A 13,427-nucleotide genomic window follows, 5' to 3' on the forward strand; every position below is an offset into this window, starting at 1 on the left:
GAGGATTCCTGCTACTTGAAGAATAGCAACCAGAACTTAAATCTATGTGAGGAACACTACTGTATACCCAGGTGTGCCTGATTCCCAAGTATTACTACTCCAGGTTTTTAAATGGACAGATTTGCACTGGTACCAATGGCATTTCAAAGAAGTCTTAGGTGAAGCCAAATTATAATAAATGAAGAGTGCTGCAGTATCTCAGGAAACCATGCTGAGCTTTTGTGTGTGTTTGCTTGCATGTGCCTAAGACCTGGGGACTCCAGATGGCATAGCCTTTGACTGGATCAACAACAGAGTTTACTACAGTGACTACCTCAATCAGACCATCAGCTCGATGGCTGTGGATGGATCAAACCGCACAGTGATCGCCCGCGTGCCGCGGCCCAGAGCCATTGTGTTAGATCCCTGCAGAGGGTATGTGTTGCACTTTGTTTGACTGCAGGTGAAACCATGATTTAGACCTTGACAAAGACTGCCAGATACTTCCTATAACCCTAATTGTTCTTCTGTTATATTCCTTGAATGCTTCAAAAGAATTCTTGTTTCAGTATCAAAACATTTCCTGAGAGAATGGGGTTATTACTGTATGATTCTGTGCTTTTAATTTCATTACCAGTTATACTGTGTTATAATTAAGAAAGATAAGAGAGAGATTACCTGACTTTACTGGATTCACATAGGAGCTGGAAAAGGCTTTCTGACGTTCACTGCAGTGAAGTCCAGTGATCCCTCTAGAAGACTCCCTTGTCAATGTGATCCAAAATAGAAGATCTGTTCCTGTAGTTTTGCAATGTACACTTCAGGGAGGGACACCAGGGTGGAAATACCACCAAAACCAGAGTTTGTGAGTTTTGTCTTATGAAAATATAATCATGTTATTGGCAGGTATATGTACTGGACTGACTGGAGTTCAAATGCAAAGATTGAACGAGCTACACTTGGAGGAAACTTCAGAACACCTATTGTGAGCACAAACTTGGTATGGCCAAATGGACTTACCCTGGACTATGAAGAACAGCAGCTATACTGGGCTGATGCAAATCTGTATGTACTGATGACACACTTGTTGGGTTATATTTGGTTAATATTTTAATAGCTCTCTTATTTATTTTTCCCCATTTCTTATCTGGTTTTCAGCATTTCAGTTGAATTTGGTACTTGACATTATAGAATGTTAGGAGTTACTTAATAGCAATGCAATGTGAAGTTTTAATATTGATGTGAAACTGCTGTGCAATAAGAAGTTATGTCACAGTGTAGATTTTGTTCTCTGCTTTATACGTTTGTACTGGCTGTCAGTTTGTTTGTCTTACATGCAATTCAGGACCTTCTTAAGTATCTTCTCCAACAAACACAGTCCCAGTACACATTTTACAGTATTCATTGCTCATGGTTAATGCCTCTCACTTGTGGAATTTGGCCTGATATTCTTGCTGTTGCCTAAGAGACAGAGCTCTACCCTTGAATTTATGCCACAAAATTTCTTCCATCAACAGGAAAGTTTTAAAAAATGGTTTAGTTTTCTAAACATCCAAATTCACCCATGGCCTGGGAGAAACTATTGCAGCAATCAGGTCTTACCCCTCTGAGTCCTTCAGCATAGAAGTTCTTTTTCAGACTTCCTTGTTTTATCAGAAGAGTATTCTCTGTAATGTAATAAATCCTCTGGCCTGTGTCTCTATGGAATCTTCTGGGAAGAAGGTGGCTGTTTGGATTTATCTGCATGCAGGAGGGCAAAACACTTGTAATGGGATGTCTATTTTAGGAGGAATGCAGGATGTCAAATGAAACACACACTTTTCTATTTCAAACTCTTGTTAATGGAGTGGAGGACCACAGCATCACCCAAGATATTGGTAAACACTACCGAAATGCTGGATGTTAGTTGCCAATCTAATTAGGGCATGGTTTTATACATACGTTAAAAGACTTCTTTCTTTAAAGATGTAATAATTTCTTTGATATTCTAGGCAGAAGATTGAGCGATGCACCCTCACTGGTACAAATCGTGAGGTAATTGTTAGCACTGCTCTGCATCCATTTGCAATGACAGTGTTTGACCAGCATATATATTGGACAGACTGGAACACACGAAGCATTTACAGAGCTAATAAGTATGATGGTTCAGATCAGATTGTAATGATCATGAATCTTCCACAAAGACCAATGGATATTCATGTCTGGGCAAAAAGTAAGCAGCAGCAGTGTATGAACCCTTGCAACCAGTTCAATGGAGGCTGCAGTCACATCTGTGCACCAGGTAAGCTGTTATGCTTGGTGACTGTAAGCTATTGCTGTTGCCTGTATTAGAGTTTAGGCTATAAAATTCCAGTCACATGGGACAGCTGAAATATTTCTTAGTGTTCACAAATTTTTAGTATCTATTTTATTTATAAATGCAGTCAAAATGATTGCCATTTAAGATCATGATATTTCACCAACACACCTAGGGGTTGTGTCTGAGAATCCTCACAAGTAAAAATTATGGGCTTCTCTGGCTTAAACCAAGGCATTGTTTTCTGGGATTTAAACTTTCCTTGGATGAGACATTAAGCGAGTGCTGCAGGATATCCTTACCATAGGGGTATATGCTCTTAGTGTATACTGATTGGATGTTTCCTACAAGACATTTTAAAAATTTGTTTGCTATTTCTCTGTTACATAAGAGTTACAGATGTGTTGTAGATTTTTTGAAATTATGATCCTTGACTTTGAAAAAGTCATTCAGTGCCTGTTTTCATTTGTAGCATCTTAAATACTATTAAAAATCTGTCTTGCCTGAAAACAACTCAGACTTCTCATTAATTTTGAGAAAAGCAGTTCGTCTATTTTAAGAAATTTTGAACACCTGTTTTGACTTTGAGGGATAAAGTCTCAGTGATATAGCTGTGATATTTGAAAGCATCACATGCCATCTTGCTGCCTCTAAAAAGCCATTTGGACAAAACAAGTACCAGGATATCCAAATTCTGATCTCAGTTCCTCTAAGAAACTCTGAAATAACTTTTGTGGTTTTTAATGGATTTGCATATGCTTAACTGAGATAAAAATCTGGCTAAGTCACCACACTACTACCAAAGTGAATAGCTCATATAGGAATTACGAGAATTACTTTGCCTTTTCTTGTGTGTTCTATGAACACTTTCATGGAACTCTATGTAAAACATAAATGTTAAATTTATTTCCTTTTTTGTGTGTCTTATTTTTATTTTTTCAAACTGTCAAACATAAATTTAGGTCCAGCTGGTGCAGAATGTCAGTGCCCCTCTGAAGGTCGCTGGTATTTAGCCAATAACAACAAGCACTGTATCGTGGATAATGGTACCAGGTGTGATACTGGTTTCTTCACATGCCTTAATGGACATTGTATCTCTGAGCGGTGGAAATGTGACAATGACAATGATTGTGGTGATGGCAGTGATGAGTTGGAAAGTGTGTGTGGTAAGCATTTAAAATAACTGCTTGAGAAAGTATACTCTGTCTTGCTTGTAGTCTCTGTCACTTTTGTGGCTTTGTGATCATGGATCTTATGGCTGTAGTTTGGAAACGATCCCTCGCTTGCTCACAGTTTTAAGGTCTGAATGACTAGTGGTTTGCTTTAGAATCCAGAAGCACTGTAGTATTGAATTTTTGTCATGTATAGCAAATTTCTATTTTTTTAATTCAAGTATGTATTTTACTTTTCATGCAGTCCGTTTTGCAGCTGTGTTTGCCCTGGCAGGTAAAAATATTGTGGTTTTACTTGTTATTTTGTCAGAGAACTTAGATTATATTTTATCCACATTTTTTTCTTTTTAATTTTCTGCAGCTTTCCATACTTGTCAGCCAACAGCTTTCACCTGTGGCAATGGGCGCTGCGTGCCCTATCATTACCGCTGCGATCACTACAATGACTGTGGAGATAACAGTGATGAGCTTGGCTGCTTGTTCCGAACCTGTGACTCCCACACAGAATTTACTTGCAATAATGGAAGGTGTATATCCCTTCAGTACGTCTGCAATGGAGTGAACAACTGTTATGACAATGGCACATCAGATGAGAGGAATTGTCGTAAGTTCAGCCTTAGTACCTTGTGCCTCTTTGAGTATGACTCTCTAGACAAAGCAAGAGGGAAATCTGATTTTATTTGAGGAAATCTAACAAAATCAGTAAAAAGGAAAAAAGTTTTTTAAATTTACATTACAGGTACTCTTTAGTGTTATTTGAAGCAAATAGAATTGCTAAATCGTGTTCTGGAACACCCTAAGATATTAGATAATAAATGTTGCTTTAAGTAGTCTGCCTTGAAGCAACAAATGCTCATGCAGTATGTAATGTTAATTCTTGTGAGTATTCCCCTGGATTTCAAAAAAATTATTTCAGATAACTTGGATTCAGGGTTTATATTTCTGCAGGATTAGTCTGGAATTTGACAGTGGCTTTTTTATTTTGTGTCATGCTGTATTAATTATACTATATTTAATAATCACGAGTGTATATTGTGATCCCATAACGGCACAGTTTAAAATTATATGCCTTATAAAAGTTATCAGTTATGTTTGTTTTCTTTAAGATGTAAACTATGATCAGTTCAATATTGGCTACTTTTGCAGTTCATGAAAATAGCAGCATAACAGTATTTAAAATAGCTCTAAAGCACTTTTGTTTCTTCCTCCCTCCTTAAAGCGGAGCGTACGTGCCAGTCTGGTTTTACAAAATGTCAAAGCACAAATATTTGCATTCCTCGAACGTATTTGTGTGATGGTGATAATGACTGTGGAGATATGAGTGATGAGAGTCCTACTCACTGTGGTAAGTTGAGAGTTAAGAGGGCCTTTTCTGATATAGTGATACTTCTCTGATACTTCTGTAATTTTTTCCACTGCTCTTTTCTTTTTATATAACTCCCAACCGTTCTCAAAACATCTACTTTTGTAATATTGAAGTTATATATGCATGGTACCGTTAGCTCCTAATTATCTAACTCATACTTTTATCTAATAAGAAAGATGACACGTTTTTGCAGAGTTTTAATGCAGCATTTGAGGATTGTTCCTTTTGCTTATTTTGGTCTGTTTTTTTTAAATTGTTTTACAAGGTGTTTGGCACTTAAGTATTATAGAAAGCTGTCTTTTTCTGTCACTTTAACATTAGAATATTTTTCCTTCTAACTGAATGAATTTGTTTATGGCATCAAATTTCTTTTAGTTCTTTCATGTGGTTATGTATGCTTTAGCATATGATTCGTTGGTCATTGTAGATTCCAGTAAGCATATTGAAGTGCCTAGTTTTCAATCAGCCTTAATTAACCCAAAGGAGATTAATTTTGCTAGAACATTTTTATTAGGTAGAAGTTAGGTAGTACTTTTCCCATATAAAGTATTATGGATCAATTTATAAAACATAATGGATATTCCCAGGTTGTGATTTAGTTTTAGTATTGCCTGAGTAGATTATTTTTGCTTTCACTATTTTTTCTAAAGGTACGTGCCTTGAACTAACTGTGCTACAGTTTTTCTAAAATATGAGTTCAATTTTTGTAGCCAGAATGTGGCCACTTTTATTTATGGACACAAATGTGTCAAGAATATGTGGCTGTAATGAACCTTGTTCTGCACGTCAAAGGTGTGGTTTGTCCTTTCTACTGTTTATGTCCCTGCTGAATTACTTAAATTGAGAAGTGGTGAAGGGCACAGAAGAGGGAGAGAGAGAATGAGAGATGAAAGAAACACAAAGATGTTAATGAGCAATAGTTAACTGTCTTTGATTTCTAATATTAAATGCACAGAGCAAGTTAAAAGGCCGGACTGAATCCTTCTGGTATTTTGAAACCATCAGAGGGTACAGTAAAGTATTGGTAACTACTGAAGAAATTGCCAAAACCTCCTCTACATAACAGGATCAAGGGGCTTGGCTGAAGTGCAGAGAGTACTTGCAGCATTGCTGAGCTGGAACTACTCAGCGTTATGGTTTGTTCTTCACTGCCATTCAGAATAGGTTTCCAGCAGCAAGTGAAGAAAAACTGGTAGAAGGAAAATTCTCTACCTTGAAATATTACTTCCTTAGTGCACATTTTGATTTCCTGTAAAGCACTGAGTCTGTTATGCCTGGTTTGAGCACAGGAGAATTGAGCACTGGAGAAGTGAGTATACTGGAATGTGGTCGTTTTCCTGTGCACAAATCTCAAGTAATCTTGCATGCATGTAATCCAATTTCCAGGGCAAATTCTGTCTACTTACTAGCTCATACACATGCCCAGGGAGAAGATCATGCCCATTTTTTTGTGTACAAATATCAAACTAATTTGTGCAATTAACTTTTTCCAGAAAAGCTGAGAAAAGACATCTTTCCTAGGATAATTTTTTCTCTTTCTTTTTTTGCATATTTTGTATATATTTTTGGCATAACATGGACATAAAAGCAACTTAAAATGAGTTGGAAAGGTAGCAGAAAAAAAAAAGTCATGCATAGGTTTTTTCTTGCAGTCTCTCTGACTTGCACAAATAGTGAGTTTCGTTGTACATCGGGACGTTGTATTCCTGCTCATTGGTACTGTGATCAAGGAATAGACTGTGCTGATGGCTCTGATGAACCTGCCTCTTGTGGTAAGTCTGCACTCTGAAGGTACAGCATGGTGGGTTATGGTCAATCAGTAGTTTGTCTTGTGACAGAAGCTTTAATTCAGACTAGGAGGAAAATAAGCATCGTTTGGGTTTTATTCACTGAATCTAATCGGAGTCACTGAGTAATTTGAGTTTTAAATACTTAAAGCTGTGTATGGAATATGAGAGTTTTAAATGCAACAACTGATTGCTTGTAATGTGATTGCTCTTAATGTATAACCTCATATCTCTATAAGACTGATGGTAGTGAATCAAATGGCAAAAATTAGCAAGTATTTTGGCATTGTTTTGCATGTAAAAGCAGATGTCATACTGTACAGAAAATGTGCATGCAGTATTACATTTGAGGAAAAAGGGAATGTGGGATGCAGAGGGGAACAGTGTTGACACAGTATAAGGGTATCATAGTATTACAGTAAAAAAAACCTGTATGTACAATAGAAACTGATGGGAATAAGCAGAGGAGTAGTGTAGGAGGTGAAAAAAAAGGAGAGTGATCTCCAGGGAACAAGAGAAGGAGGGAGCTAACTGAAGTCACTGACAATTGATATTATAACATAATTATTATTCTCACTGTAAAAGTAAGAATAACACAAAGCAAGATTCTTCCATGGTTTGAGCAGGGCTCGTAGCTCACTTTGCACATTGTTGGAGATGCACCTTTATCTTAAGAAAATGTTTTGCAGCTTATACATTAACTATTTTACAATTGAGCTTCGATTTTACATTTCAGTGTCATAAGCTTCTCCCTGAAATACAGTCCTCAGTAGATCTCATGGCAGTGCAGGTTAGCTTAACAAGCACAGTGACTGTGTTCATTTTTAAGTGCCCCAAATGCGGACTTGTTCGAGTGACCAGTTCAGATGTGATGATGGCAGATGTATCCCAGCAACGTGGATTTGTGATGGTGATAATGACTGTGGGGATATGAGTGATGAGGATCAAAGACATAACTGTGGTAGGTGGTTAATGCAAGTAGGTACTGCACTTTGTCCTGCAGGTATTTTTTAGAAAACAAGCAACCTCCCAAATCTCACCCACTGTCAATATTTCTACCCCATAGAAGTGCACATTAACCATGAGGTACAATCTTCCTCTATCTTCATTTTCATGATACTGAAACAAATTTGAATATTTTACTGGTAAAAAAACCCAACAAAACATCATTCTAATTTTGCAATTATTCTTCTTTGAATTGTTGAGTTGAAATGGAGATACGATTAACCTGGGTTGTGTGTATGATCTGGGCAGCTAAAGCAGCTTCAGTGGAGATCATGCTCCCTGGTGATCATGCTTGTGTATATTAATGGCCACAGGTTTGTGGCTTAATATCTTTAAAAACTAGTGAACAGAATAATCATATCTATTCAGAGGGTGAACAAAGGGAAGAAGGTTTACCAAGCCTGGTCCTGCTTCTTGATACTTTTGAGAACAGCAGGGTATACTTATAGTCCTTGCCATTATTAACTATAATATTGCTATCTCTGCTTGCTCCCTGGAGCACAGAATACCGTGAACAAAACAGGGAATAGAGGTTGTTCAGCTTCTAGAAAATCTGGTTGTAAAAGCTTATTTGACAATCCAGTAAGATGCAGATTTCTGCACATGTCAGCATTGCCTGAGGAATGCTTTGGCTCTCAGACAGCCTCCACAAAGTGCAATGTGCAGTTTTGTACATGAGAAGGTGCAGTGGTATCTATCTCTGCACGTGCAGCAGGACATGGCTCCATTGTGGGTTATGGGTGGATATCCAGGCTCTTTGTGTGGGTGGCTGAGGAGGGTGTCACATACACAGAGTATAACTTGGTTAGTGAATGTGCTTTTCTTCAGCAAACCGCAACTGCACAGCAGCAGAGTTCACTTGTGCCAACAATCGACCCCCACTCAGGAGGTGCATTCCTCGGGCATGGGTCTGTGATGGTGATGCTGACTGCAGTGATGCTCTTGATGAACACCAGAACTGCACACGAAGATCTTGCACAGAAAATGAGTTTACCTGCAGTAATGGCTTGTGCATCCGGAACACATACAGGTTTGTGACTACCCAAGCAGCTGTAGAAATTCTCAAAATTGCTTATTGTGAAGGAGCTAATTCAACCTTTTTTTCCCCACACTATTTAGTTGTAATTAGATTCACATATTGTAATGAAACTATTTATCTGCTCTGCATTTGTGCATTAGCTTTGACTTGAAAATGCTCTAGAATTTTCTGATTATATTCCCATTGCTCACCATTAGCATTTAATCCTTCTTGTTGTCCCTAGTAACCTCTCCTGGGGTGATTCTGTCCAGCCTGTAATGCACACGGGGAATATTAGCAGGACTCACAGGATCAGGCTATATAATATGACCCCAGTTTCTGAAAGTCTCTTCTGTTGGAGCCAAAAATATTGACCTTCTTTGGAAATTGGGAGAGGGTATCTATCCATCTGTCCTGGAGACAGTGATTGCCTTCTTATATTTGAAGAGAGTGTTCATTCTTCTTCAGGTGTGATAGGCGGAATGACTGTGGTGACAGCAGTGATGAAAGAGGATGCATCTATGAACCGTGTCAACAGCACCAGTTTACCTGCCAGAACGGGCGCTGCATTTCCAAGGCCTACATCTGTGATGGGGATAATGACTGTGGTGACGAATCTGATGAGCTGGAACATCTCTGTAGTACACCAGAAGCGACCTGCCCTCCCCATCATTTTAAATGTGACAATGGAAACTGCATTGAGCTGGTTAAAGTCTGCAATCGGTTGGATGATTGCTTAGATAACAGTGATGAAAAAGGATGTGGTATGTATAGATTTATTTGTACTGTCTAATTTAAAAATCTTAGGCACATTTGAAAAAATACACTCCTAATACAATTCCTTAATTCCAGTCATATCTATTGCATGACTGTTCTTCAGAAATCAAAATTATAACAAATGTATTTTTAAAATTATTTTGCTTTAATTAAGTCATACTTACTATGTTTTAACTGACTGTGATGATGAGCTAATGATATAAACAAAATGTATTTCATACATTGTGATGCATTGCCCTTGCATTTCCAAAATCTGCCATAGTCCATACTTTGCACTCAGTGTTTTATGACTGATTTCAGAGGTGGTAGAATAATTTTATATTAGATTATGTTGTTTTCTTTTTTCCTTTATTTCCAGCAGCCCACATCCGCATTCAGCACTTGCAGGGGGTAGCCAAGAGAGAGAGACAGAGTGCATTGGAAAGTGACTGCACTATTACTCTGCTAGCTGGCTCCTTCAATAGAACTCCTTTCCTTCCCCAGGTGTAAATGAATGCAGTGACCCTTCAATCAGTGGATGTGATCACGACTGTACAGATACACAGACAAGTTTCTTCTGTTCTTGTCATCTCGGATACAAACTTATGTCTGATAAACGGACTTGTGATGATATTGATGAGTGCAATGAAACTCCATCAGTATGTAGCCAGATTTGTGAGAACACAGCTGGCTCCTACATCTGTAAGTGTGCCCCAGGCTATATCCGGGAGCCTGATGGAAAAAGTTGCCGGCAAAATAGTAATATCTCCCCATACCTTATTTTTAGCAACCGTTACTATCTGAGAAATCTCACAGGAGATGGCCAGTCTTACTCTCTCATTTTGCAAGGACTGAGAAATGTGGTGGCACTGGACTTTGACAGGGTGGAAAAGAGGTTATACTGGATTGATGTGGGGAGGAATGTCATTGAACGAATGTTCCTAAATGGAACAAATAAGGAGGCAGTGATAAGTGATGATGTGCCCAACGGGGAAGGTATCGCTGTTGACTGGGTTGGCAGGTAAGAAAATACATTTTTTGTCTTTCTGGGCTACTGAAGAAATGATGTGTGAAGGAGTTTATCTTAGGGGCTTTTCCCCACTCGATATGAAATTCTTGATGAATACTGTAATAGTTTGGGTTGTGGATGCAGTGTTATACAATTGCTCTGAAATTGTTTATCAGCATCCAATACATTACACCTAAATTCCGCTCATATGTAGTATACTGAGGTTCTGTCAGACTTGCTCTCTCATCAATTGTTTGCTAGCAGTTGTTGGGATTGGCATGGTATGCAGGTTTCACTCTGCATAAACAAAATATTGTAACAGGTTACTAGATCCTGGTGAAGTAAGTAATAGTAAGCCTTAGTGAAATTTAGCTCCTGTACCAATGTGAAGAGCATGTCTTTCGGCTCTTGAAAAATGCACCTTTAACTGACACACTCAAACAACATGAGCCACATGATTTTCTGTAAGGAGGTCAGCATACAGGTGAGATAATTGAAAAACACATCTCTTTATGGTAAATTTTAATTGCCTGCTGTGTTTCAAAAAGTCGTCTGATTTACTGCCACAGAACCTATGTCATTATGTGGTGGCCACTCTGACAGTGGTCTTGCTGTGTTTCTTCTTGCTTTCCAAATGAATTAATATAAGTATGAAAAGGTTAAATAACATGGATCAGACTGTAAACCAATAAGAATAGTTCAAAAAGTCACTCTTGGAACTTATATGAGAGTGCTTATATGAATATGTCCATATAATAGTTTTTGTTCTTAAGCCACTTTTTATCTAAACCTAATGATAATTACTGTTGCCAGCGGCCCCAGCTTTATGATTCATGGAGAGGTGATGAAGCAAAAGGCAAATTTTAGCTGAAGTGGTCCTACTGCTTCATTTCTAATCCAGCTTTTGAATTATTCAGCTACCATTAGTTATGTCTTCAGTCAGTTCTTGTTTAGGTGTTCCAGGCAGGACAGTACAATGATTGAATTTTTCTGCCCATTTTCAGTGCAGAGAGACGATTTAAGGATGCCATGAGATTCAGGTTGGAGAAGACTATTTTCTCCTCCTTCCTGGTGGGAATGGTGCTACTTATTGTGGTGTAGGCAGAATTGTATCTGTCATGCCATTTCTGGAATGACACTGTGGATGCTGGAGCTGACCAGCTCTGCAGAGAATTTCGAAGTATCCTGCTGTAGTTCTAATTGAATTTAATGCTTTGCTTTGATATAGGCTTTTTTAAAAATCATCTCTTCTGCTTGTATAATTTCTTTGCTTACAGCTGTGTGTAATTCCCAGACAAAGTAATAGAAGTGTTAGAAAATTTTAGGTGAAGTTTAAATTGGGGTGTCAAACTACTTAGGGCTTTTCTACTTGTTTGGTGGGAGCAGAGGTGGCAGCGTGGAACAGTTGAGGATTCTCTACAAGGCCTTACAGCCCTGGTCACAGTCCATTGCACTCTGTGTCTGTTTTCCTGCTCCTGGCCATTATTGGTAGGACAGAAAGTGATGAGGGGTTTAGGAATTTGAAGGCAAATGGCGTATTATTACTCAACTGAGCACCTGCAAGTTTGAATTTGACACCACTGATTGTGGTTACAAGAAAAACAGAAGTGAAAAGGGCAGCCTGGAGCATGGTGTAGAAGAGATGTCAATGAAGTATGTGTTCCTTTACAGTGGATACATTGCTTCTAGGAGAAAAAAAATTAAAGATGCTGTGAAGCAAAATAATAAATTAATAAATTAACTCTAAAATATTTCAGAAAATTGTACTGGGTAGATGCCTACCGAGATTGTCTCTATGTCTCTGAACTTGATGGAAGATTCCGGAAAAGACTGGTGGATCGGTGTGTGGATGCCAACAATACTTTCTGCTTTCAGTATCCCAGAGCAGTTGTTGTTCATCCAAAATATGGGTATGGCCTTTCAAGAGTCCCTTTCCTTTCTTTTGCAAATAATAAGGTTGATAGAAGTGTGTATCGTTTGGTAGATGTTGGGCCTGACTGAATTCAATTGTGATTGCCCAATTGTCTGCTGTAGCAGTTAAGCTAAGAAATATATTAGCTTTCTGCTTCCTCTATTGCTGCCGTGGGGCCTGATGGTAAAAGAGGGACTCCATAGACATTTCTGGGTTGCGAGCAGATCAGGGCAGGAAGCAGGAACTCCCGAAGTTTATTTACAAAGTCACTTATATAGATTTTCTATAATGTCCATCTATTGGAGGATGGAATCCCCACCTTCCAATCCTCACTGGTCAAGCTAACCGTCCATCACCTTTTCTCCTCCCAACTAGAAATATGTAAACAATGAGAGACAGTTAGCAAAACATGGCCAGTGTTTACATTAACAAGCGGAAGAGAAGCTGCACATTCTCTTTCAATATGAGCACTCGACACACAGGAAAAAACCTCATGGCAACACTATCTCTGCTTTAGTTCTGTGGCAGGAAATACTGTATTTGAGGTGTGGATTCTAATATTTGCTTCAACAATCCCAACTCTAAGTATTCATTTGAACAGACAGATTTACTGGACAGACTGGGCAGATCGAGCCTATATTGGACGAGCCGGCATGGATGGCAAGGAGAAAACTGTGATCATCTCTACAAAGTTAGAGTGGCCCAATGGACTTACCATAGATTACACCAACGACAAGCTCTACTGGACAGATGCCCATCTAAATTATATTGAGTATGTACACAGAAAATATTAAAACAACTGAATAATTGCTCGTGTCAGATTGTGGTGGGAGAATTTATAGGTGCTGTAAAAAGAGTATGCATTTCTGCCCGCTTTCTATTTTCTACAGAAAACTGGAGTCAAAATGTCTGGAGTAGTAGATTATATGGATCATTAGATGACACAGTAACTGAGTTGCTACATTCACTGAAAATTGTCCAAAAATTTCATTGAAAAGATTCACACTGTGTGCTAAAATATGCAACTTCCCTTTATTTAGTTATACAACCTGAACCAAAGCAAAATTGATTGTAAAGTCCTTATTTTTTCATTCTCTTGTTTCTGTGTATAGATAAGAATTGAGCTG

The 13,427-nt window shown here is 38.3% G+C and overlaps 1 protein-coding gene across 1 annotated transcript in view; it reads left to right on the plus strand.

The window, feature by feature from the left end:
• LRP2 (LDL receptor related protein 2) overlaps positions 1-13,427 on the plus strand; it is a 113,454-nt gene that overhangs the window by 70,176 nt on the left and 29,851 nt on the right. The window contains exons 40-52 of the mRNA XM_063400563.1: positions 249-414; positions 886-1,044; positions 1,971-2,260; positions 3,238-3,441; positions 3,809-4,051; positions 4,667-4,792; positions 6,466-6,585; positions 7,430-7,561; positions 8,434-8,635; positions 9,092-9,387; positions 9,884-10,400; positions 12,146-12,298; positions 12,902-13,072. Of these exons, the coding sequence (XP_063256633.1) occupies positions 249-414; positions 886-1,044; positions 1,971-2,260; positions 3,238-3,441; positions 3,809-4,051; positions 4,667-4,792; positions 6,466-6,585; positions 7,430-7,561; positions 8,434-8,635; positions 9,092-9,387; positions 9,884-10,400; positions 12,146-12,298; positions 12,902-13,072 (2,779 nt within the window). The remainder of the gene's footprint in view (positions 1-248; positions 415-885; positions 1,045-1,970; positions 2,261-3,237; positions 3,442-3,808; positions 4,052-4,666; positions 4,793-6,465; positions 6,586-7,429; positions 7,562-8,433; positions 8,636-9,091; positions 9,388-9,883; positions 10,401-12,145; positions 12,299-12,901; positions 13,073-13,427) is intronic.

The sequence above is a fragment of the Prinia subflava genome, chromosome 6, assembly GCF_021018805.1.
Source record: "Prinia subflava isolate CZ2003 ecotype Zambia chromosome 6, Cam_Psub_1.2, whole genome shotgun sequence".
Lineage (NCBI taxonomy): Eukaryota > Metazoa > Chordata > Aves > Passeriformes > Cisticolidae > Prinia > Prinia subflava.